The 25,635-nt window shown below is 42.0% G+C and overlaps 1 protein-coding gene across 1 annotated transcript in view; it reads left to right on the plus strand.

Annotated features, from left to right (window-relative positions):
• Positions 1–20,944, plus strand: part of mcama (melanoma cell adhesion molecule a) — a 39,359-nt gene extending 18,415 nt beyond the window's left edge. Inside the window, exons 2-16 of the mRNA XM_034550672.1 lie at positions 9,600–9,733; positions 11,169–11,397; positions 11,874–11,944; positions 12,046–12,133; positions 12,437–12,616; positions 13,693–13,820; positions 14,923–15,070; positions 15,303–15,418; positions 15,620–15,761; positions 15,991–16,121; positions 17,050–17,191; positions 18,164–18,199; positions 19,892–20,021; positions 20,118–20,238; positions 20,883–20,944. Coding sequence (XP_034406563.1) covers positions 9,600–9,733; positions 11,169–11,397; positions 11,874–11,944; positions 12,046–12,133; positions 12,437–12,616; positions 13,693–13,820; positions 14,923–15,070; positions 15,303–15,418; positions 15,620–15,761; positions 15,991–16,121; positions 17,050–17,191; positions 18,164–18,199; positions 19,892–20,021; positions 20,118–20,238; positions 20,883–20,885 — 1,799 coding nt within the window. The 3' untranslated portion in view covers positions 20,886–20,944. The remainder of the gene's footprint in view (positions 1–9,599; positions 9,734–11,168; positions 11,398–11,873; positions 11,945–12,045; positions 12,134–12,436; positions 12,617–13,692; positions 13,821–14,922; positions 15,071–15,302; positions 15,419–15,619; positions 15,762–15,990; positions 16,122–17,049; positions 17,192–18,163; positions 18,200–19,891; positions 20,022–20,117; positions 20,239–20,882) is intronic.
• The last annotated feature ends 4,691 nt before the right edge of the window (positions 20,945–25,635 follow it).

The following is a 25,635-nucleotide window of genomic DNA, read 5'->3' on the forward strand; positions in this document are numbered from 1 at the left end:
TTTAATCATCTGAAAATAAGTCCTTAAAATGCCTCCCTCCGAAAACCACTCCCCCAATAAAACTGAACGAATGCTACATTAAATGATTTAAAGAGAATTTCAACAAGTATTACAAAAAAAAAATAAAGGTTTGTTTTGGGGTTCGGAGCTCAAACACACTAATGATGATCGATGACTCAACAAGCAGAAATGCCTCTACTGGTTTTTGTGGTCTTTTCTCAGTCTTACGCAATACTCCATGGAATATCTTTGACTTGTTTGTTTACACAAAACAAGCAATTTAAAGATTCCCCCATGTGAAGATCTCGTGAAAATATTTTTATTTTTAAGGATTAGTAATTGGCAGGTTAAATAATCGTTAGTTAGCAGGGGGGGGGGGGGGGGGGGGTATTATTCTACCTGAATATTTTTTCAGATCCAGCTGGATTTGATGCAGGTTTCTGCCACGCCGTCTCTCATCACCGTCAACACGGTTGGGATCACGTGGATCAGAATGTGGAGACAACAGTTAAGTGAGGTGATTGGAGCTCTGCCCACTTCCACACCTGGCTCGTCGCTGTGGAAAGCAGGTGTGGTTATTGAACTGTGGGCTTTTCAGTTGGGTTTTGATGAGGGGAGTGTCTGCAATTAATATACAACACTGCTTTGGAGTCATGTACTTTGGTGTGTGTGTTTGGGAGGTTTAGTAGGACTGGCCTGGGCACAGGGAGTAGCCTCTCCTCATTAACACAGCAGTGCACCTGTGATCACTCCGATATTCTCTTTGAGAGCATTAAGGTTCTCAGCAGGGGATTTGGGGAAGGGGGCTGGGGGTTTCGCCATTTGGATCCCGGTAAATTAGGTGTGGCATGTTCGCCTCATGTCTGGTAGAGGGGATAAAAGGAGAGGGAGTGCACAAATAGGCCTTTGTTGTGGGACGGGCGCAGCTATAATGCTAATACGGTCGCACACAGACCCACAAAAACAAATATGAACGTGCACGTTTACAACAATGGAGGTGTTTGATTTGTGTGTGTGTGAGAGAGAGAGAGAGCTAATTGTGTATGATTTCTTTGTAAAAACCCAGCGAGCTCATCGCGCGCAATGCGAGTCTGCACCAGAGAACATTCTCACTAAATAGATTCAGCTTGTTTGCATAAATAATTGTGGTTGTGATGAAGAACGGAGGAATTAATCGCCCGTTTTATTGTTTTTGTAGACTTTCTTCGCTTGCTTTCTGCCACGGTTTTGAACATTTTTAACTAATAAATCTTTTTACTTTCATTTGTTGAGTTTGGAAACAAAAGACTTTTGGCAATTAGACTCCATCGACGTGAAGCATATTCATTAAGTTTAGGCCCATGTAAAGATAAAGGGATTGGACAGGATCCACCAGAATGACGAACGCCTGCAGCTAGAAGACGCAAACTCTTCTCAGTTAAATGTCCTGAAACATCCTGAATGTAGTGTAGGTGGTGGTGAAGGTGAGCTGGTTAACAGGTAATGACAGAATTGCAATGATCCAAGGACTGATTGGCTCAAGGAATGCTGGCAGGAAGATGATTGGTCAGATATAGCGATGTCAGAGTTGTGAATCTAAGTAAGAACTTTGACGTTTGTGGAAGTGGTTGAAAAGAAGAAAATGGCTTCATATGCATTCTGTACATTTTATTCTTTTGCATGGATCAAAAATACCTGGAAACACAGTTCATGACTGTGGTTTGGTGGTTATAAGAGAAATGGAACTAATTCAAGGGGTCATTCTGAGGGGGCTAGAGATTTAAGACTCACATCGTATAACATAGTTTTAAGAAATAAACTTAATTCTTCACAAGAAGTTAAGTTCAGGCGTCGAAATGACTCCGTGATTACTACTCCGGTACCACTAGGACCTTTTTCTAACCCTAACGACTCGCATGACTTAACGATACTAATGAGTCGACTCAAGTTACAAAAAAAAAAGCCATCGTTAACTTTTAAATTCAAACGAACAGCCGTTTCCTGGACTAAAGTCCTGTGATTTGTTGTTGGACTATTGTGGACTTTACGCTGAGTCAGTTGCTCTGTGCTTCTAACAATTATGTGGGTGGGTTTACAATTGGGGTTAGCTGAAACCCCGGTGCGTCACGTACAGATACTAAAGGGTTCGTCACGTACAGATACTAAAGGGTTCGTCACGTACAGATACTAAAGGGTTCGTCACGTAGAAATACTAAAGGGTTCGTCACGTACAGATACTAAAGGGTTCGTCACGTACAGATACTAAAGGGTTCGTCACGTAGAAATACTAAAGGGTTCGTCACGTACAGATACTAAAGGGTGCGTCACGTACAGATACTAAAGGGTTCGTCACATAAAGATACTAAAGGGTTCGTCACGTACAGATACTAAAGGGTTCGTCACGTAGAAATACTAAAGGGTTCGTCACGTACAGATACTAAAGGGTTCGTCACGTACAGATACTAAAGGGTTCGTCACGTACAGATACTAAAGGGTTCGTCACGTAGAAATACTAAAGGGTTCGTCACGTACAGATACTAAAGGGTTCGTCACGTACAGATACTAAAGGGTTCGTCACGTAGAAATACTAAAGGGTTCGTCACGTACAGATACTAAAGGGTTCGTCACGTAGAAATACTAAAGGGTTCGTCACGTACAGATACTAAAGGGTGCGTCACGTACAGATACTAAAGGGTTCGTCACATAAAGATGCTAAAGGGTTCGTCACGTACAGATACTAAAGGGTTCGTCACGTAGAAATACTAAAGGGTTCGTCACGTACAGATACTAAAGGGTTCGTCACGTACAGATACTAAAGGGTTCGTCACGTACAGATACTCAAGGGTTCGTCACGTACAGATACTCAAGGGTTCGTCACGTACAGATACTAAAGGGTTCGTCACGTAGAAATACTAAAGGGTTTGTCACGTACAGATACTAAAGGGTTCGTCACGTAAAGATACTAAAGGGTTCGTCACGTACAGATACTAAAGGGTTCGTCACGTACAGATACTAAAGGGTTCGTCACGTACAGATACTCAAGGGTTCGTCACGTACAGATACTAAAGGGTTCGTCACGTAGAAATACTAAAGGGTTCGTCACGTACAGATACTAAAGGGTTCGTCACGTACAGATACTAAAGGGTTCGTCACGTAGAAATACTAAAGGGTTTGTCACGTACAGATACTAAAGGGTTCGTCACGTACAGATACTAAAGGGTGCGTCACGTACAGATACTCAAGGGTTCGTCACGTACAGATACTAAAGGGTTCGTCACGTACAGATACTAAAGGGTGCGTCACGTACAGATACTAAAGGGTTCGTCACGTACAGATACTAAAGGGTTCGTCACGTAGAAATACTAAAGGGTTTGTCACGTACAGATACTAAAGGGTTCGTCACGTACAGATACTAAAGGGTGCGTCACGTACAGATACTAAAGGGTGCGTCGGTATTGGACGCCAAGAGCATTTGATGAGTTGGAAATGGGTTGGTATCTAAACGATCAACTATTCCTATGAACGTAAAAGTGCCAAATAAATAGTACTCTAATATGTCTGATGCTCTTACAGCTGTGACTTTTCTTCTTCTTTTTTTTAAACTTAAAAGTGAGCCGAGCTCGTGGCGTCTGGAGATTTGAAATGGAAGTGATTATCTCAGGCCAGGCCTTTTTCTGCTGAATGGTCGAGGGTAAGTTGATTTTGTTGGCACCAGGTTTGTAGTGCTCAAGGATTTTCAGCGCTGCGATGATGACCACAGGGGCTGGGATAAGAGGGCCTTTTGTTGGCTCGTACGGCAGCGAGTCAGAGTGCTGTCGTCAGAGGGTTTGATTGGAAAGAAGGTCTCCTATTTATAGTGTTAAAACAACAGCGGAGGCCTCGTACCTGGCCCCTCATACCATAATTACTCGTCTTTCACGCACTTTAATATGAGACGAGGAAAGGCTCCCCTCGAAATGTCATTTTGTAGTGTGGGCTCACTCGACGTGTTGTCGATTGTTATATTATTCAGTGGTTCCAAAGCTGCATATGGTTACGATGCCTGCGTTTGATAGGTCGGGACGTGCTCCATACTCGTGGTTTAGCATTTTGTCCAAACATACCAATCCGTTTAGGAAATTTAAAAGGAAATCCAATCATGTACACTTGAATTGATATTTATGTTTGACATGGAAACCAAACTGAATTATACTTTTATACTTGAGCATTCCCCCCCCCCCCCAGAACTGCAGCGTTGTGGTCACATTTCTGAAATGTTGTTCCTTCCCAAGTTCAAGCATCAGTTTGCGACTGTGGCTGCATTCAGGCGCTATCCAGGTACAACATGCGAAGTAGTCCACAGTTGTTACAGTCGGACGGTACGCAATCGATTTATTTAGCATTTCCATGTTTTTAAGTATAGTTTTTAAGTTTATAGCAACTTGGTTTTTTTAGGAAAATGTGTTAACACATGCTCACTCTTCAAGTTTGTTTTTGTTTTGCTGATAGCTAAAGGAGAAGAGCCCCCCTTGATGTAGACACAGTGTTTAGCCTACTGACCTTTAATTAGCCATCCTGTGGCTGCGGAACAACCTGCGTGCCTGAGCCCCAGCAGCTCTGGAGGGGGGTCTATTGGTGGGGAGTGTCTGCAGAGGAACAAGCCACATCAGATACAAGCATGCATAAAACATTCATGTTGCTCCTTTAATGAAGTCTCACCCGTCGGGTGTGAGGATAAAAAATTAATGCTGCTGCCGAGGAAGTTGCTAACCAGCGGGGGCGATTAGTAATTCTTTTAAAAAGCCAATGTTAGCGGACTGGTTCTTAGCGGAAGAACCCTTAAAACCATTAGAGAAACATTTCCAGCATGATAACATATTTTTGTATAAGCAGTAGTCGGTTATTTTTCAGCACAGTCCCAAGAGATTTCTTAGAATGAGCATAAACTCACAAAAATACAGATTCCATTTTTGTTGACGCATTCAATTTAGAGATGTTGATTTTGGACGACTTGCTTCACAAAAACAGAAAGAGAGCATGAGTAACTACGTTTTGAGCACGGGGAAACAAAACACATGTTTGTTTTTGCTTTTATTTGTAGAAGGTTATGTATGTTTTTCGAAGCATTAAAAGTTGCTTCACAATCTGATCTGGTTGAAACGTGACTATTTCTGTAAGTTGGCCTGTAGCTAAGGTCTGGGTGATAATTAGTTGGAATGCTTCAGCAGTCCAACTATTGTTCTTGTAAGCTTTCTTCAACTTATTCTATTTCTTCCGTACGTATTTTGAACTGTATCTTCTCCTTCATACTTTCAGCTATAGAAACCGTTCAAATATTAAAAAATTCAACTCCTTCGGGAATCAAGCGCTATGACTTTTCTACTTTTCAACTTTTCAAATCTTCATATTATAAATATTTTTATAGTTTTTTTTAACATGGGATCACAATGGAGAAAATCTTAAACTTTTAAAACCTTATAACATCTTCATACTTTCAGCTAAAGACACCATTTAAATTTTCAAATGTTGACAGAACCTTCAACTATTACTGTATATTTTCAGATATTTTTTATATTTTCATATCTTCAAATAATGAATATTTTTATGGAATAAAAAAAATGAATGAGTTCCTATGGAGGAAAACTTCAAATCCGCTTAAACTCTTTCAACTTTAAAACCTTCCAATGTCCGCATACTTTCAGCTAGAGACACCATTTAACTGTTGATAAAATCGTTAGCTATAACTTTATAATTGAGCTTTTTTTGATAACTTTTATACTTATTTAACTGTCCCCGTTTTAGTTTGCTGTGTACTTCAGCCCGTTTGAGACTTCTCTATGATTGTCAGCAGGAAATGCTCTTTCTAGTTCAATATGATAATTGAATGCACTAAAGTTACATTTTCCTCTAGACTATTAAACTGAACTAAAAGGTCAGTGTCAGCCTCGTATGTTTCTAATGGTATCCAATGAGGGAGAGACCTAAGTGAGTCCACCTCAACAGTGATCATGGAGGACCACACTACGTGCAAGGTGCTTGACCTGGAGCTGTGATATGCTCCGCTGCATGAAAGAGGCGGGCACTGATGCATAAAAGGGGGGGGGAGGGTGCCTTTTGAGGAGATTTGCAGCACTTCCTTATCTCTAAATGTGAAAGAATAAATCCATGGAAGGCCTTAACTGCTACTGACTGTCACCTAGGGAAACAGGCTGCGGGGGAGATTTGTGCCAGATGCTGCCTCTGAAAGCACAGACAAGGACAAGGAGCTCTCATCTCCGCTGTAGGGCCGTGTGCTTTCACCTTGTGTGTGTGTGTGTGTGTGTGTGTGTGTGTGTGTGTCTGCACCCTTTGATGTCGGGCGGTGCACAGTGTGTCCCACCCCAGGTGTTTCGAACACTACACCGGGTTTGCGTTTTGAGAAACCTTCCTGCCTGTCATCCACATTTTCATGCTTTTTTTGTTACACCCTCCACTTACAACTTGTATTCAGAGAAAGTCTGAAACGCTGGTCCGCTCACACGTATATATGGTAAAAGTACAAACTTATGCAGAATGTGCCGTATCTGCTTATATGATACTTGTATTTTAATATTCATACCCCAGCGTTGCATCAAATTAAAAAATACTCCAGACTTTTCTCCTATTTTCTCTCCAAAAATCAGCCTGACGTGTTTTTCGTGGACATAAGGGTTCGTAGATAACTTATTGTTGTCCGTTTTAACGTGCTCAGAAGCATTCAGTCTCATTTCATGGCCCACCAGGCATGTGAGGGATTAGGGTGAGTAAATGAGCCTGGTATTCTTGTGTCGGAGGTGATTTAGACTCCTTATCAGTGCTGGAGCTGCAAGATCGACTGAGACTTAAGCCGACAGCCTTAATCGAATGGGAAAGCCAACGATGGTGACCACTGTAGTTAGCGTCTGAGGGTATTGTCTCTGTGTAAGGCAGATAATTAGCGACTGTATGCAGAGGCTGTCCTGGAAGTACCCCCCCCCCCCCCCCCCCTTGTTATGATTTGCATTGTGTGAGTCTGTCTCCATTTGCCTTGAATGGAAAGGACTCTCAATTCTCTCTGTATGCCTTCAAACATGCTCCGGCTCCTCTGTAAACATTTTAGAGGCGTTACAAGTGTTATGTAGCAGCATTTAACGCGACCTTATGAATGTTAAGACTCCACAGTAATCACTCTAAACAAATTAGATCCTTCCCAATAATTAATGTTTTGGCAGCAGATCTGTCATTGTCCATCAACTGAGTGACTTTACAGCATGAAGGGAGATTGTTTTATCGCATAGATAAAGTAATAATTTGAAAAGAAAGGAGAGCATTCAAACATTAGCGTCAACTGTGATTAAATACGACCGCGCTCTGGAGATGGCTATCGCGATGTGCGGTTGCACTGTTTTAACGTTCATGGTCACATCGTTACGATTGAGTAATAAAACAATGTCGCGGCAGAGTTTCGTAGTTAATCTTCCATTTGGCAATGTCATTGTGTGTGTGTGTGTGTGTGTGTGTGTGTTGTGAAGCTGGTAAAGTCTCTCTCTGTGCCCCCTTATGTTGTTCTATCCCTCCAACGGACCAGTCATTTGAGGGCCTGTTGTCCAGTCACAGGGCTGATCCTGTCAACACATCCAAATATTCTGGAGTGGTGTGTTTTTTTTCTTTCTCTCCCCTGAATTAATTAGCTCTGTATCATCCAGACACAGACTGCAGACAGACACAAATGTATGCACACACACACACACACACCCACAGGCAGCCGTTTTGGTTGTCAGGGTCCATAGATCATGGGTCATGTGTACTTGTGCTTTAGTCCATGCAGCATAAAGTCGCAACAGGAACAGATAAGACCGGTCCCAGGTTGGCTTTGGAAGCCAAATCCCCAACAACCCCCCCCCCCCCCCCCCCCCCAGTGCTAATCGGATTAGCTGAAAAGTTAGCAGCGCGGGCCCCAAAGAGACGCAACATATTTTACACTGACTCCTGTGACATGCTTTGCTCTCCAGGCCCCCCCCCCCCCCCTCCATGATCTGCTTCTTTTCTTAAAGCCGTCTCACATCGTCTTCGTCACAATAAATAACAATTTCAGTACAGTCTTTTTAACCCTTTGGTTTAGGATGGAAACATATCTTTTTGGCTGACTTGTGGGTGGGGGTGTATGTATGTATGTATGTATGTGTGTGTATGTGTGTGTGTGTGTGTGTGTGAGGGGGATCTGGTCCACCCAGGTGGGGGAACAATGGCGTGCCCGTTGTTCTCAAAAGGAATGGTTGGCTGAGCATAGGAGGAGGAGGGAGGGGCAGGAAGAAAAAAAAAGAGTTGTGAAAATGATTGGTGGTGAGGTGGTGGTGAGGTGGGGGGGGGGACAGGGTGGTGATGGGGAAGCAGCCGGCTGAATGGGGGCAGCAGGGTGGCAACTGGACTCTTAAAGCTCTTTTCATGCTTGGTCTGTTTCAACTAACACTGGAGGACACTTAAGTCTAGCCCTTGCTAATTGTTTTTTATTTATTTTTTTGAAAACTATTGAATAGTCCAAAATAAAAATTAAATGTTTTTTTCTTTTGCCTTTCTCTTAAGTATCTGCTTACACCCAAATTGACAGCATATTTCCTCCCGTAATACAGCTGCACAATGCGCCTTAAACTTGATCCACAGTAATCAGTAAAAACAATAAAGTTGCAAAAAAAAAGTTATATGAATTGTTTCATGGTTTCCTGTCCTGCGGTTAAAAAAAAAAAAGTACATATACTGTAAGTTCAAGTACTATCCTTGAACATTTAACGGAAAATTTAGAAAATTCTAAATTGATGCAGCACAATTGAGATGCGGTTTCTTTTTTTTTTAATTCCACGTATGCACAATGTCCCACAATGCAACCCTAACTGCCGGGAGTTCATCAGAGATTCGTGAGCGTCGCGGTTAGTAGCGGCTAATGTAGCGGCTAATGTAGCAGCTAATGTAGCTAGCCTCAAGCGGAGATGAGCAGCGGGCGGACTACAGAGCTCTGGTGATCACGCCTCTTGTAGTCTTCCCTCGAACCCCATTCTCCCATTTTGGTCCATGACAACACATGATGGAGTAAATCCTCTGAATGTCACACTGTATGTAACACCTGACGGTGTAAGAGGGAAGGGAAGCATCCTTTACCGTCGTGCATGACAACTCCAAATTAAACTGAGAAGATAGTCCTGCTGTGCCATCTTGTTCTTCTTTTGTCCCCCCCCCCCTCCATATAACAGCAGCCAAGTCCAAAATGGCTGAAAAAAACACTTGGCTCTCTAAGTCAACAATCCAGTGTCAAACTGGCTGGTCCTTCTCATGCCTGCATTCCCCCAACGATGCCTAGGGAACTGGTTTTCTGGCCAAGATGTGGTTCTGTGGTTACAGTCAGCCAGGCAGAAGGGGAGCTGAAAATTATGCCAATGTGGACAAGAGGCCCTTTTCTTCTTTGTTCTGCTAACACGGCGGAGTGGCTCCAGGTTGGCCGGGAGGACGAAGACATGCAGTTTAGAGGGTCAAAATTAGAATAAGAAAGACACGGCAAAAAAGTTTAATACTGTTTTTTTACAAGTGGTTTATGAATAACAACGGCAACCTGCAGAAAAGCGTGACGTTGATTTTATGTGCATGTTTTTCAGCGTGGGCCAAGGTGGAGCTGACTATGCACAAGGTCGTCGAGGTGTACCTGGGTGAGTCGGCTCAGATCCCCTGCCAGTACAACTTCACCGACGGCGACGACGAGCCCAGCTTCGTCATGATCCAGTGGTTCGTGGTAAGTACCGCTGGACCCACTGCAACCAAAAACCTGGCACATGCCTTTCTGTTACTATCCCAACTGCGCATGGATGGAGTAGGGCTTAAAAAGTTAAGGGAAAAATAATCTGAAAAATAATTATAGATAAGAATTGTATATATGTATATATTTATATATATATTTATATATATATATAATGTATATATTGAAGAAGGGGTTTAACGATGTGCTTTGGTCCAATAAGAAATGACGCTTTTTGTAGTTAATATTAAAAAACTATAATAATTATTATATATATTTTATTATATACTTTATTTGTCATTGTTATTATTGTGATTGTTAATATTATTGTTTTTATTACGATTATTGGTGCTGTTTATACAGAATCTATCTAATATTTAAAACCAAAAGATATGAAATACTGAGAAACCTTAGTTGAAGCGTGTTCAGAAGACATTATATATTTTTTAAAAATGGAGTTTGCTTCTCTGCGACAAGAGGGAGAAAAGAAAGAGTAATGGATTTAAATAAACCATTTCCAAATCTCAGCATTATTTATAAAAATATATATATTTTTAATACTTTTTTGGGGGGACAAAAAAATCCTTTTATTGAAATTATGATTAAAAATGCTTTTGAACAGCGACACCTGCAGGACGAGCTCCTCCCTTTTGGACAGGACCTCATATATCAATTTATTGTATTTCCTTTTTTAAATTCATGCTAGTGGCCATTGATGAGGTGGGTGTACTATTAGGTGAGTGGGATGGTTAGTGAGGAGGAAGTGGGTATGGTCTCTCATATGTTCCAGCGGCTTTTGGGGTGCTGGGTATACCTGCATACACCCCCAAAACATGTAAAATGGTGCTCCGAGGGAGGTCTTCCTCAACCAATCAACAACCAGAATACAATGTTGACATTGCATTAGTCCAGATGTTTTTTTCTTTTTTTAAATACTTTTAAATACATTGTTTAGGACCTATCGGTTCAAATGTATTTTTGTTTTAGATAAAAATGTCCCTTTTTATTATTGAGCAGTGCTGCTGCCTTCTATGCAGTTTTATACAACGTTTACGTAACACCGACAAGTTTTTAAAAAGGTTGCGAGGAAAAAAAGAAGAAGAAATTAAATTAAAAAGTTTGTTTTCCACCAGCAGGTAAACAGGAAAGTCTTCCCACACACAAACCAAAGGTAGTGCATAATTAATATAGTTATCCGGCATGATGTAATGATGCATCCCACTCTTAAGAGGACCCCCCTTTGCCGCGGTGACAAACACCTTCAAAACGACGCTGATAACAACACTAAGCGTCTCCGGATCTGTCTGATGAATGCTAGATTGTTAAATACCTGCTGTTTTAACCATCACACCTCTCGGCACAAAAAAACTGCCCAATATCAACCAAAGGTTTTCCACTGATTCAACCTTAAACTACCGCGTCCTCCCCGCAGACGGCTGCCGGTAACAGCGCACGGAAACGCATCTTCTACGGCGACGGCGGTCAGCAGATAGTGGACAATAACACCGACTACAGCGGTCGCATCGAGGTGACCCCGGACAGGCAGGAAACTCGACTCACCATCAGAGACGTCCAGCTGTACGATGAGAGGGAATTCTTCTGCCAGGTCAACGGGCTGGCTGCCGGGAACGCCGAGGGAAAGACCCACCTCAGAGTGTTTGGTAAGACGGGTTCTCCGTGTCAGACAAACAAACAAAAACCAACATTGTTTAAAGGAATACACGCAGTCTGACCTCACCAGTGTTCTCATAACAAGACAAAGCACTCTTCTTAACTAAGATTTAACTCTGTAGATATATCTTTAGATCCAAGTATAAGAAACCCTGTCACTAGAACTCTTGAATATATTTTTTTTATATCTGACGGTTGGATTAACTGAAGTGTTGCATGGTCGATATGATTGTTTTTTTTCCTTATTATTTGAACTTATTTACTTGCTTAAACATTTACTTTATATTGAATTGTTCCTTATGGCCAGACTTGGCGAGATGCATGTTTTAATTACTTTCAAAGGATTTATTTCCTGTAAAACTGTAAACATACCTAAATAAAATACAAAGTATCAAAATAAAGGAATAAGATTGTTGCATGGCGTATTTATTCAGCACTAACCGAAGTGAATATTTTCCCGATTCAGCTCCTCCAGAGGCTCCAGTGATCGAGGGTGTCCCGACTGGCATATCCATGACCAATGAGGTGCCGTCAAAGGTGGGTCCCTTTTTAATTGTTAGACACTGAGATCAACAACAACAACACATATATCATAATAATAATAAATTAATATATGTCAATGTGGATTCTCCATCCAGGTTGCTTCGTGTGAGGCTCGCAGCGGCTTCCCTAAACCCAACATCACGTGGTACAGGAACGCCGTGCCCCTGGCGTCCGCTCCAGGACGTAAGTGCAAACACTAGATGACCCATTGTGTCCCGTGTCAGAGGGTCTGCAATGTAGCACCAGAGTGTTTTGAACATTTTTGATTAGCAAAACAGGAAAAATCCAAAAGTATCTCAGAAACTGCACTCAGGAACGTTCCAGACTCCAGTAAACTGGGATGTTTAGCCACGCTAACACGTTTTATGTAGACTCCTCCCAATCTGCAACTGTGCAGAAATACTGAATGAATAGCTGCACAATATATGCCGTACATTTGCATATTGATTATGAATACACTTGCACAATCTACATTGTCTTTTCCAGATGTAAACGTGTTGATCCTGGTAACCCAGCAGTCCAGTGGCTTCTTCTCCGTCCAGAGCACGCTGGAGTTCAAGGTGGGGAAGGAGGACAAGGATGCCCATTTCTCCTGTGAGGTCAGCTTCTTTGTCCCTGGAGCCATCAGGACGGTGGAGTCCAACAGCATCAACATCACCGTCCACTGTGAGTTAAAACGTCGATCCCCTTTTATACGGATTAATACGTCATGTTTGCATCACACGAGTCGTTGACAGTCATCGTCTCAGAATGTAAAAAAGTCCAATTGAATATTGGCTGCAAAAAAAAAAGATTCCTTCTCATTTTTAGTTAGAGATAAAATGTATTTAGTGCCCACCTACCGAGGCTCTCTTTGGTCCCTGACAAGGTTTTTGTATCACCCAAAGAAAGCAATGCAATCAACATTTTTTTATATTTTTATGAGCCCATTTAGACACTTGCTGTCTAAAAATGCTGCACAGGAATTTTCGGAATATTTTTCGTGATACGTATTTTTTTTTTTCTACACTATTTTTGCTCGGCCTCCGTCAAAGTCTGTTTTGATACGTTTCAACGCTATTCGATAGAAAAAACCTTTTCCTAGCACCATATCATAAATGTGATCTGTGTGTTTTTGGGGGTGAATTATATTATTATTATTATTTCCCTGTTTTCTTGTCAATAGCGCAATTCTGCCAATTTGCTCAAACAGAAGTCTTGTAATTATGGAGAGGTTCATGTCCTTGTCGACAGTATTTTGATGATATGCGACTCCCTTTCTCTTCCCCTTGTGGGGCTAACTACAGCCGGTCCTTTTAAAGGGCCCTGCGTAGCATTTAAGCGCTAGCATTGGCCAGGAGTCCATGGTTGCCAAGGTTACTGTCCAGGACCTGTGCCCTGACCAATGGGTTATGCTGAACTGCTCAAGGTCAATGCCTAACCCAAACCAATCATCTCTGCCTCAACCAAATGCACTGGGATTCATAATTACGCAAATGTGACCATTCTCTTGATGTATTAATTGCTGAAATACCCCTTTAATTCTTGTTATTGTGAATAATACATTCTTGAACAGTCATTATTTGTCTGTTGGTGCATTGTTTGTAACAGTTTATGAGCGATACAGGCACAGAGCCACAGTCTGTGCTGTCGGCATTATGGAAATGGCCTTGTCGAGAGACTACAGCAGCCTGCTGAATAAGCCTTGTTAATTTGATTGTGTGTATGTGTGTGTGTGTGTGTGTGTGTGTGTGTGTGTCCAGACCCCACCACCATGGTGGAGCTGTGGAAGGAGTCGCCCCAGGGCTTGGTCAAAGAGGGGGATGCTGTGGGGCTACGTTGCCAGGGCGATGGCAACCCCCCGCCGTCCTTCATTTTCAACAGAGAACAAGTAAGAATAGGAGGCATTTTCTCACCCTTAAAGTCCCCGAGAGAATGGGTGACATGCGGGGAATGTTTTTGATATGCAGAGCTCACAGGGCCCTCCCGTGTAGACATGAGTGTGCGAGGTCTGTGAAAGCCCTGTCAGCTATGACCCTGCAGATCCAGGCCAGGGTCTTGAGACCGGAGGCCACGCTGACAGGGCTCATGGGTAAGTACTCAATTCCCATGTCAGACACTCAGCCATTGTATGTGTGGGCAACACAAAAAAACTCAGCTGACCGCCTTTTTTAATGTTTACTAACGAGGCAGTCGTGGGCATCTGGTTAGCGGCTGTCGTGAACATGGGAGGTGAAAGCGATTCAAGACACTGAAGGAAAAATCTAGTGTTTTTTTGTATACAGTTTGCCGTCATCCTGCGTCACGATATTAACTCGATTTTAAAGCGATAACTCAAAACGTAAGTTGTGTACCTCCATTAGATTTCTTTGAAATATACTCACCACGGTTCTCCACACTCCCACCGTTTTTTTTAGCAATTCAATGAACATAATAACATAATAATTACTTTCAAGTAAGTGGGTTTGGATATTACGGTTAAACATTTAGGATCTCACCACTCTCGCTTCTCGACCTAATGGACTCCAATGTAAATTGTGGCTGCCTTTTTAATAGCTGGTGTCCTCAGATCTCAGGAGGGAAAGTACTCGGTAAAATGATGTTAGCTTTAGGCCAAAAATAATATTTTATATTATGTAAGCTACATCCGCCTTTGACAGTAAGCTGTCAGGCGTCATCAGCTTTTTATTAACAAAGTTAAAAGTGATGTATCCATTTATGCTTGCTTGCCTCTGATCTCTCACTAAGAGGACTCGGCACCAGTCGGCAGGTCTGATTAATCACCTGTTTCCACCCACTGACTCTCTGTCCGCCAAATACAACTGAAGGAACTCAGTCATCTTTTCAATGCAATGCTTAAAAGTCTGCAACCGACAAATCAGATGCCAATTTCCCATTTTATATTGGAAATACAGTACTGTCTTTGCCCTAAAAGCACATCATCTGTCGTGGGGTTTTTGATTTTACAAAACGAGGTTTGTCTCTTGTCGCAGGAGCTGGACGTGGACTTGGAGAGCAACAACGCCGATGTGTTGATGCTGTCGCCCGTGTCACGGAAAGACAGCGGCATCTACCAGTGTCGCCCCCTGGACGCCGACGACTACGCCGAAGTCAAGGGAGAAATGCAGCTCACCGTGCACTGTGAGGAACCGTCACACACGAAAACACACACACGGAACATATATTTGAAACGGGCTTCGAGAACCGAAACGACAAAAGGAGGGTCAATAGGTTAATGCACACAGGCATCAAAAAATTGATATGACCTCATCTTAAATTTCAGAAAGAAAGCGAATGAACACACGATTCCTCTGATTGAACTCTTTCATCCCGACCTCGCGTTTCCTGTGTTTTTTTTTTGTCCTGCGTTCAGATTTGGACCCGGCTGTCGTGGTACCCAAAGACTCCGAGCTCATGCTCAAAGGAGAAGATCTGACTGCGACCTGCAACGCTCTGTCTTCCCTGAAAACGGTCATCGTCTGGTATAAGGTACGTCGACACGTGAGACTCGATTGAAAATATTGCCGGTGCTAAGAAAACGAAAAATGCGTCGACCAGCTTGAACGTTCGTGAATTGTTGCGTCGTTGGTCGTGTAACCAGTACAGTATGTTTTCAATGTAGAACGCACTTCACACTACAGACTGATGACTGATTGTCATCAACATCCAATTGTGTGTGTGTGTGTGTAGAATGGGAAGCAGGTGGGTAATGGGAACACGTTGCACCTGAAGGATGCCACCTATGACACGACAGGAGAGTACATATGTGAGGTGACCGTTCCCTCTCTGCCCGCCCTGCACACCAGCGGCTCCGTCCACATCATCGTCCAAGGTCAGTCCTCCCAAACACCACTTCACCAACCTCAATAGTCTTTATATATATATATATATATAGTTGTTTTTGTTCCTTCTGGATTCACGATATGCGATTTCCTCTGTTACTGTGCTGAATATGACTCCAATATTGTACTGTACTGATAGATTGGTGCTGTGGAAATTTAATGATGGACTATACTTGTGTGTGTGTGTGTGTGTGTGTGTGTGTGTGTGTGTGTGTGTAGGTGGTCCCCAGTTGGTGGGAGTGGAGCAGGAGGTGCGACTGGAGGAGGCAACCGGCAGGACGGTGAACCTGAGCTGTGAAGCTCAAGGCCATCCGCTGCCCAGCATCTCCTGGAACATCATCGGCAGCCAGGTATTTAGTCGGACTCGCAGCACCAATTGATCATGCAATGAACTGATTGATCATGCAATGAACTGATTGATCATGCAATGAACTGATTGATCATGCAATGAACTAGCAGACCCTGTTTTTGTGACGCTGATAAACAGTTGACGTGTGAAGATGGAGTCAAACCAAATGTCCTACGCTGACAGTGAAAGCACGGAGGGTTTTCTTATAGTTATTATAGTTTATATTCTCCCATTTCCCCCTGCTGTATTTGTGTGCATGAACATTAGTACATTGACCTGCTTTATTATAATATTTTTTTTGTGCATTTATATTAGCACCTTTCTATTTTTTCTTTGCTAAATTCACAAAATGATGAGTCAGACTCAACACTGAGTTTGTGCTGAAGAAAAGGGAAACCATACATGTGGTGCAAAGGAAATATAAATAAATGTGTAGAAAAAGTTGGACTTCTGATGGCTATTATTATAAACACTAATATGATCATAATTTGATATAGCACCTTTCAAAACAAAGTTTCAAAGTGTTAAACCATTAAAAAACAAATAATACAAATAGATTAAATGCTAAAAGGGTTGTAAATATATATTTTTTTATTTAGATATACAAAAAATATACAAAAGAAGACGGGGAATTAATATACAAAGACGAAGGATGGAATTCAGTCAACAATGATGCAACACAATCGGTCACAAACAAAACAACAGTGGTACAGTTATACTGAAAGTCACGGGAGAAACGAGATTATTTTATAAAAGGAAAAAAAAGAGATGCAGATTAACGACGAGGACGAAGGTGAAGTTGACGAGCGAGGTGATGGCGGCTTGTTCACCGAGGGGCCAGCGGTATTTTGGGATTGTGCTTGATTTTGCAAACACTTTTACGCCCACACAACAAAGTGCGTTTGTTTTGCGTGCGCGTCTCTCCACAGAACTGGAACGAGGTGGTGAGCAAGGTCAACGATCACGTGACCCACAGCGTGGTGTCGGTCAAAGTCACCGCGGACGTCAGCGCTTCGTGCAACGCCTCCAACGACATGGGGACGGACGTCAAGGCCTTCAGCGTCAAAGCCAGTAAGGAGCCGCTTGCACTAAACCGGGGGCGGGGGGGGGGGGGGGGGGCTATTTTATTATGTCAGAACGTGTACAAGCATAGGATGAAAAGATAAACTCATTTATTCCAATTTGCTCACACGCCGTATCTTAAGTGTTTTGTTTTTTTACCATCAATCAAAGTGTTGACAACCCTTCTGCACACATAATTAAAAACAGTCTGGACTTCCAACATAATAGTTTTAGATAAGTACACTAATCCTGACACCACCATACATTTTCATTGCGTAGACATAAAGTGTGAAAATAGGAATGAAATATGTCCCAACATTAAGCCTCGGGACTGATCCTTTGGCTTGTACACGGTCCAGAATAAAAACAACAAAACATGCATGACCATGACATTCAGCATGGTCATTAATTAATCAACCAGCGATGCAGCCCTCTGAGAGAACAGATAATCACTTTTGATCAATACGCCGTATGACTGGGATCATTCTTTCACATGTGAGGCAACATCCGGCTTCGCTTGATACCTATCAAGTAACAAGTAGTAAACAAGTAACAAGTAGTAAACATTGGTAAACAATCTTCAAAATGAACAATTCAAGTTTAAAACCTTTTTTAATGCGGCAACAAACTGGTCAAAAACTATAATGGGTGTAGTATGGGTCCATATTGGACTCAAAGGATGAGCTGAGTTGGGTCAAAGGTTAAAGGTCACTGTGACATCACAAAACATACTTTGGCCATAACTCAAGAATTGATTTGCTTTATTATGGCAATTTCACACAAATGTCCGATTTTTTAAAATTCCTTTTATAATTGTCTTGTGACTTTTAATGGCAGCCGTATTGTAACGTAATCTGTTACACAAGTGTGCGCGCGTGTGTGTGTGTGTGTGTGCGTGTGTGCGCGTGTGCGTGTGTGTGTGTGTGTGTGTGTGTGTGTGTCGGTGGGCCCACTCTTAAGTGCTGTTCTCCTTGTTCTCAGTTCCCAGAGTCACTTCGGCTGCTCCCTTCTCTCCTGGTAAGATCGTTGCTCTTCTTGTTTTCGAACCTTTTTCTCGCTTTCTTCTTGACGCTTTTAAGTTCTGTCCGTTACGAACGGGGTTTGGAGGACTCCGTGCAATATTTATTTTATTTTTCATACGGGGGGGGGGGGACTCGACACCGGGACTGTGTAGTAGATCTTTGGGATGGCCTGTGGGCATATTAAAAATTCAGTTTGATACAAGAAACCCGAAACGATGCGTGGCAAAAACAAAACAGTGCAAAAACAAAACAAAAAAAACATTTGTAAAACGCCTAAATTTGTTCAAACAAACCAAAATAAATAAATTCCAGTCTTTTTTTTTATAGTTTTGTTTTTAAACACGAGTAAATATATGTAGACTGGCATCATTATGGGGCCATTTTCTGTAGTTTATCTCGGCAGTCGCTTCGTGCCATTAAAACTTTCACTCGCCTGCGGGGAATAGAACGGGGGAAATAAACAACAACCATTAAAAACAACGGTTACGAAAGTATATAGAGAGAGTGGAGCGCCGTGTTGCTCTCAGGTTATAAATATTTGCTGCTCCTGATTGTTTTGAGTTTTAATAGGGACCCAATTCTGGCGCATACCCTCCATATGGAAGCTTCCTACCCACTGAACGAGGAATGGAACGTCTAATTTAAGAATTAACTACATCACTGTTTTATGACACTGAGAACTCTAAAAAAATATATGACGGGGCCGTCTCACTCTTCTTCTTTTTTTTGTCGATTCAGCATATATTCGGAAGGCTGGTCTGGATAATTCGATGCATCGAAAGTGAACACAAGTCAGAGAATAAGGCTTCTGATAGTAGATTCTGTTAGTAAATGGTACCCTGATTGCTTAAATAAACTCTCATTAAATCTCACAGAATAAACCACTGCACAGATGTGACGATGGTAATTATATTTGATGCATTTTAATAAGATAAACTTGGATGTTATCTATATATTAGTGCAGTTCCTGTTCACTTCTGGTTGCAAAAACACAAGCGTCATGTCAAAATGTATGTTTTTAAAGCTTAAATTAAAACCACACCAGATGCAACCCATTCCTTAACAATAATATCACATTGTGCCCCGTAGTTCACAAATACATGTTGTTCTCCTTTTGAAAAACACAACCTGCAGAATCTAAAGTGTGTGTGCGTTTATAAAAAAGAAAAAGAGGAAGTCAAATCATTACGGATGGATAAAGTTATCTAAAATAAAAAAGAAATGTGAAAAAATGAAACTTTTCTGCAGTCCTGCCAAAAAAAAAAGAGTAATTTCACGCACAGCTAATTACTTCTTATGAGGACATACGGACTTTGTTAAATATGCCACAAATTGTGCTGCTATAGAAACGTTTCATTATTCTCAGTCGTTAGAGCCCGACTCCTCCATTAAGTCTCACGGAGACAATCTGACTTTAAGTCTCGAGTAAGCTCCAAAAACACTGAATTGTACTTTTCCCATAATAATGCCAAAATAATGCAACCTACAGCATATTTTGTCTTTTCTATCTTCACCCCCCCCCCCCCAGATTGTACAGAAGCTGTATGCTCAGGCAGAAGCAAATAGTTTTGATGATGTAAACAGAAACAATGAACTCTAGAAGGACAGACACTAAGGTGTGAGTGGTCTCTCTCTCTCCCTCTCTCTGTGTGTGTGTGTGTGTGTGTGTGTGTGTGTGTGTGTGTAGCCGAGGGCAGTGGGGTGATCATAGTGGTGATCATTCTGAGTCTGCTGCTGCTCGCCATCCTCGGCAGCGTCCTCTACTTCCTGCACAAGAAGGGGAAGATCCCCTGCGGTCACTCGGGGAAGCAGGAGATGTGAGTACCGTCTTCTCTGAAAGCCGATGACGGATGTCTTCGGGGTCTTATCTGTGTATCCAAAAGATACAGTACCCAATATCAAATCTGTGTCAGCAGCACCAAAGAGAAGACCACCAAAGACGACATCGTTGTGGAGATGAAGACCAACACCAAGAATGAAGAAGCCGTCCTCCTCAAGGCCGTCAACGGAGACAAAAAGGGCCCCAACGACCAGGTAGCTTATTTTAAAAAAGGACTCGAAGCCTAAAGTTTGTCCTGCGTAAGTTTATTAGTCGTGGAGCTCAAATGTAAAACGTTCTCCTGAGGTGAAAGCGGTAGAGAAAAAGCTCGTCAGGAAATACAGAGTTGGACATCCTGCTCTCGGTAACTTCACAGGAGCTTAAATTTGGATACGTGAGGAGGCGCATGTGGGGTAATAGCAGCACTGGCTGCGGCATCATTTATTTAAGGGATTTTTTTTAAAAAATGAACCGGCACCGGCTGCTAAAGCATGAAGAAAAAATATTCTGATGATGTTGAGGCTCTCTGGATGAGATGCAGAGTTGTTTTAATTGTGTGTGTGTGTGTGTGTGTTTTTTAGTGTTATGTCCAGTGCTGCAATGCACTTTGCTTGGCTCCTAAATTTGACTAATATTTGGCTGTTATTAGTAGCTTTAATATGCGAGTGTTTACGTTGAAACTACCTTTCTTAGCAGCGTGAAAATAGCCATTGTTTGTGTTGTTGTGCATCATAACAACACGTGTAGTATTTCATGTTACACAACATATAACGAGCTTTACACACACAGCTCATTTGTCATGAGTAGTGTGTGTGTGTGTGTGTGTGTGTAACACTGATGTCCTCCTCTGCCCCTCCAGTAAAGTCCCCGATGGTTCAGCAGTGATGTTGTGCAGCAGGAGGCAGCACATGTGAAGCCAGCAGTGTGTGTGTGCACCCACTGATCTGGGACCTGCAGGTGTAACGCCCACCTCAGAGTCCGGACATCCCCCCCCTCCACCCACCCTATCATGCTTTTGTTCTCAACAGTATTCAGTAGATTCACACACACACACACACACATATGTACAAATGTGTATTTCTTTTTTTTAATGAATGTTTGCCGACATTCATTTGTTTTGTACTATTTCCTCAAACTGTTGTTCAGCGTGTGCGTCGTCGTCATCATCCTTTTTTTTTTTTTTTTTTTTTTTTTTAACGAAAGTGTACATATTATATATATTTTGTTATTTAAGATATTTTGGCACTCAGATGTTCATTTTTCACACGCGCCCTCTGGGTCGTGTTGCATGTCGATCCGTGTTCGTGGCGTCCGGGTGAGTTTTTTTTTTTTTTAGGACGGGGTCATGATGTCAGAGACCCGAAAAAAAAACGCCGAGGCGGCTCTTTTGGGAAAGTTCGCCAGTGTGTTTGCTTCACTGTCGGGCTTTTTTTTCTTCGATCGGGACCAATATTTCTAGAAATTAATGTCCGCCTTTCCTTTTGCAAACTGCCGTCAAGCCCCTTGTACCGTTTGTAAAGAAGAGGTCAAAGGTTAGAGATCTGCTGTGCCAGTTTTTTGAGAATGCATCCTACACTGAGTTCGTTGTGTTTTTTTTTTGGGGGGGGGGGGGGGGGGGGGGGGGGGTTTGCTCTGTGTGTTTTCTTTTGTGTTTCCACTGAGAGCTCGTCACAAACTGCAGCGTAAGGATCCGTCTGCCTGGTTATAATCAGCTGAAACGTGCAACAGCGCCGGTGCGTCGCGTTGTAAATATGACGTAACGATTTGCTCACTGCGTAGTTTTTTTTTGGGGGGGGGGGGTTTGCAGAGTGTGCTGCATACATGTCGCCCCCGATGACTTGCAACGTTTAACAAAGTAATGATGTGTTCTGTTTTTCTTGAGTTGTTTTTTAAGTTGTAGAAATCTTCCGGGTTCAGGAAGTTCTGCGGTTCCCTCGTGTGCGGGTTCCCTCGTCGTACCTTTTCGAGGCCACGAGCCGTCACGTTCGCGTTCAGATCCTTTTTTTTTCGATCTGCACCTCGTCTTTAAATACTAAATGTTTCGGTTGTTCCTTCAGGAGGAGGAAAAAAAAAAAAAAACACACATTTGAAACACAACATTGCGATTGTTTTTTTTTTTATTTTAAGTGTGTAAATTAAAGTACTGTACATGTGATTCTTTGATGCTTGCGGTTTCTTTTTTGTAAAAATATTTTTCGAAAGAAAATAATGCCAAATAAAAAGGTTTCATTTAAAAAAAAAAAAAACAGACTTTGTTTTGTATCATTTGTTTTTCCAGAGGAATAAAACTTTTTCAAACCACAACAATGTTAAAGTTCAGTGCGGTCCCCACAGCGAGGAGACGGGAAGGAGCGGCCGCCTGCAAACCAGTCAGCGCGAGCTGGAAGTGACTCCCACCAGTAGCTCAGATTTCCAGCTGGAGTCTGGAGGGGAGGACACAAAACAGCTCACATCTGCAACCGATTCAAACTGGCCTCAGATCTGCAAAACCAATCAGCTGGTCTCCCTCTTCATTTAGTGTCAAGCAAAGAAGTGAAGTGAAAAAAAAGGCTTTTTTTCGCTGCGTTTCTTTTTACTTTAAAAAAAATAATTTACATCGTCGCTTTCCACGACGTTCACCCCTTTTAATTCAGTGTGTCAGCGCGCTAACGTTTGCTCATGGGCACTAAAGTAAGTAGAGCTCAGGCCAAAGAAATGGACCCGTCTCCATTTTTGACCTGAAGGTTGGCGTCGGATGAAAAGCCATCTACTTACTTTACTATTAAAAATTAATTAATAAACCTTTACAAGCTAGAAAAACTACCCAAGACATTTATGTAATAATAAATAAAAGATAATTTGAGACTTTGACAAACGGATATATACATTTAGTCAAGTGTTTTGTTTTTAAAGACAAAAGGGAACAAAAAAACCACACACACATCAGGTGTTAAAGAAAATACTGTTTAATTAAAAATCTTAATGGCTTAGGCATGAAAACATGGCGACACAACAAATGCTGAGGATATTAAAAAGACAATAAATAAAATCATATTTACAAAAAAAAAAAAAGAAAAAAAAAGGCAAACAACCAAACAATGAAGTTCTCGTTGAAAAATATTAGTTACCATGACGACGCCGCGCGTACGTGAACTGACTGAGGGTGGGGGAAAAATGTTTCCTCCGCCGTGCTGAGATATTTAAAACCTATTTTGAGAAGAATGTATTAAATTTTAATTTGGAGTCTAGAACTAGAGCTGGAAGATCCCACAAAAAAAAAATCTGGTTTTTCGAGCCGATGACCGACAGCGATACTTCAGAGAAATGTGTATTAGGTATATTTATTAGGTATATCTTTGTTAGTGACTTAATAACATGCGTGTGGAAAAAATAATTGCTGCACGCATGCGCACGACGACAGCAGCAGGAGGTGCAAACATGGCGGCATCGATACTCAAAAACATTTTGTATCGGTCCGCTCGGCATCGACTGCAAAGTACGGTCGCACATATGACATATATATATATATATATATATATATATATATATATATATACACACACACATATATATATATATATATATATATATATATTATAATTAGTAAATAGTACCTCATAATTGCAAGAAAACTAAGATATGAGCTTCATACATTTTTGTAATTTTTTTTTTTACTTTGATGAATGCAGCGCACGACCGTTTCGCCAGTTTGTCCAACGGGGAACGTTAAAAGTATATTTTTCCAGCTGTAAAATGTTCGTCGTCTCGGGTTTCAAATCGTATTTATTAACATTTGTAGATGTCATTGAAGCAGAAAGCCGGTCTCCTTTTGGGGGGTCGCGATTGACAGAAGGCACATTAGCTCGTTGCTACCAGAAATAAAAAAATAAAAAAAGTGATTACTGAAGATCTATTTTTGGAAAAGGAGGAGGGAGGAGGAAGTGGGGGAGGGGGGGGGGATCACCGCACTTCAGTCATGTTGTCTGTTTGAAAAGATGTGAAAGTGGACTCGAGTGAGAAGGAAAGAACATTTCAATACTGTGTGAGGATTTGGAGATTCAGTTGGATGATCGGGACCCCCCCCCCCCCCTGAGTCCCGATCCAGAACGGATCTTCATGGCTCCAAAATCTGACCTCCGGTTCCTACAGTTATTTATTGGTATGAGTCTGCAGACACAGACACACACACACACACACACACACACACAATGGCTACGGCGATACTCGACAGTGTTAATCATGTACAACGTCATCGTGTATTACTGCCATCGATTAATCTGCTGATAATATCCACGAATATGCTGAAATGTGTGAAAAAAAAGTCTGTTAAAAGACTAAAATTGGTGTCTTCAGATTGCTAGTTTTGCCCCGATTAACGCTTCAAACCTCCCCCCCCCCCCCCCCCCCCACGAGATGACATCGAGTCACTATCACACAAAGACAAAAATAAAACAATTGAGACTCTGGAACTTTCAAAACATAATTGCAGATAATACATTTTCTTTGCATTACGGCGTCGCAAAAATTAAAAAAATAAAATCTAATGCAGGTACGGTAACAATAAGCAGGGAAATCCAATCATTGGAATGTTTTCTGTAATAATGTGTCCCATTACATTCAAATACACCCCCCCCCCCCCCCCCCCCCCCCCCCAAACGTGTGTCATCAATGTGAGCTTAAATCACACCTTAACAGGACATGTTAAAGTTTTTTTTGGAAACTGGGGGGGAGGGGGGGGTTCGTATCCATGGTCATTGTATTACCAGTCGATGGCGGTACAGAGGTATGGAGAAGTACCTCATGCATCCCCGCTTCAAACAAGCTGAACTATCCCTTTAAAAGTCATTTTTGCTTATTAGTGAGAAATCATGAGAGCATACAGAAGAAGTGTTTCAGTCAATTAACCTTCAGTGTCAAGACCACCTGGGACGGGACGACGGGGGGGTCGTGGAATTAAAATGGCGTTAGTACTACACCTCAGCGACAACAATTTACGAAAAATACCATCGAAAAAAACAAGAAAAAAACCGAGCGAGGCCACGAAACGAAGCCCTGCGATACTGCGACTGAACATTCACATTCATCAGCATTGAGCGAGCGCACACACACACACACACACACACACACACACACACACACACACACACACGTTAAATCACTAATTTAATCCGACAGAACTAACGTCGACACATATTCGTACGACACATATTCGTACGACACATATTCGTACGACAAGAAGCCTGTAAAAAAGCATCAAACTGAACGGGGGGGGGGGGGGGGGGGGGCGACGACGTCATATCGGGACCGACGGACAAAAAAAAAAAAGGAGATTTTTGAGGCTTCAATGTCAAAACAATTGGCATAACAGTAGTTCCAAGATAATCAAAATAATATATTTTAAAGTAACACCTGCTGTAGTTAGCTCGACGTTTGTCAACGGAGGACTTTTTGGGGGCGTTTCAAAAAGACGAGAACTAGCAGATGAAGTCGTCTCGTTCTTCCGATATGACGTGAACGCAGCTACTTTACTGAACTCTTCAGAGTGCAGCACTTGTGAGCCTGCGGGAAAGTGCTTGTTAAATGCTATCCATGATAATGGCACAGAGTGACACAGAGAGAGAGAGAGGGGGGGG

Source organism: Cyclopterus lumpus, chromosome 14 (genome assembly GCF_009769545.1).
Source record: "Cyclopterus lumpus isolate fCycLum1 chromosome 14, fCycLum1.pri, whole genome shotgun sequence".
Lineage (NCBI taxonomy): Eukaryota > Metazoa > Chordata > Actinopteri > Perciformes > Cyclopteridae > Cyclopterus > Cyclopterus lumpus.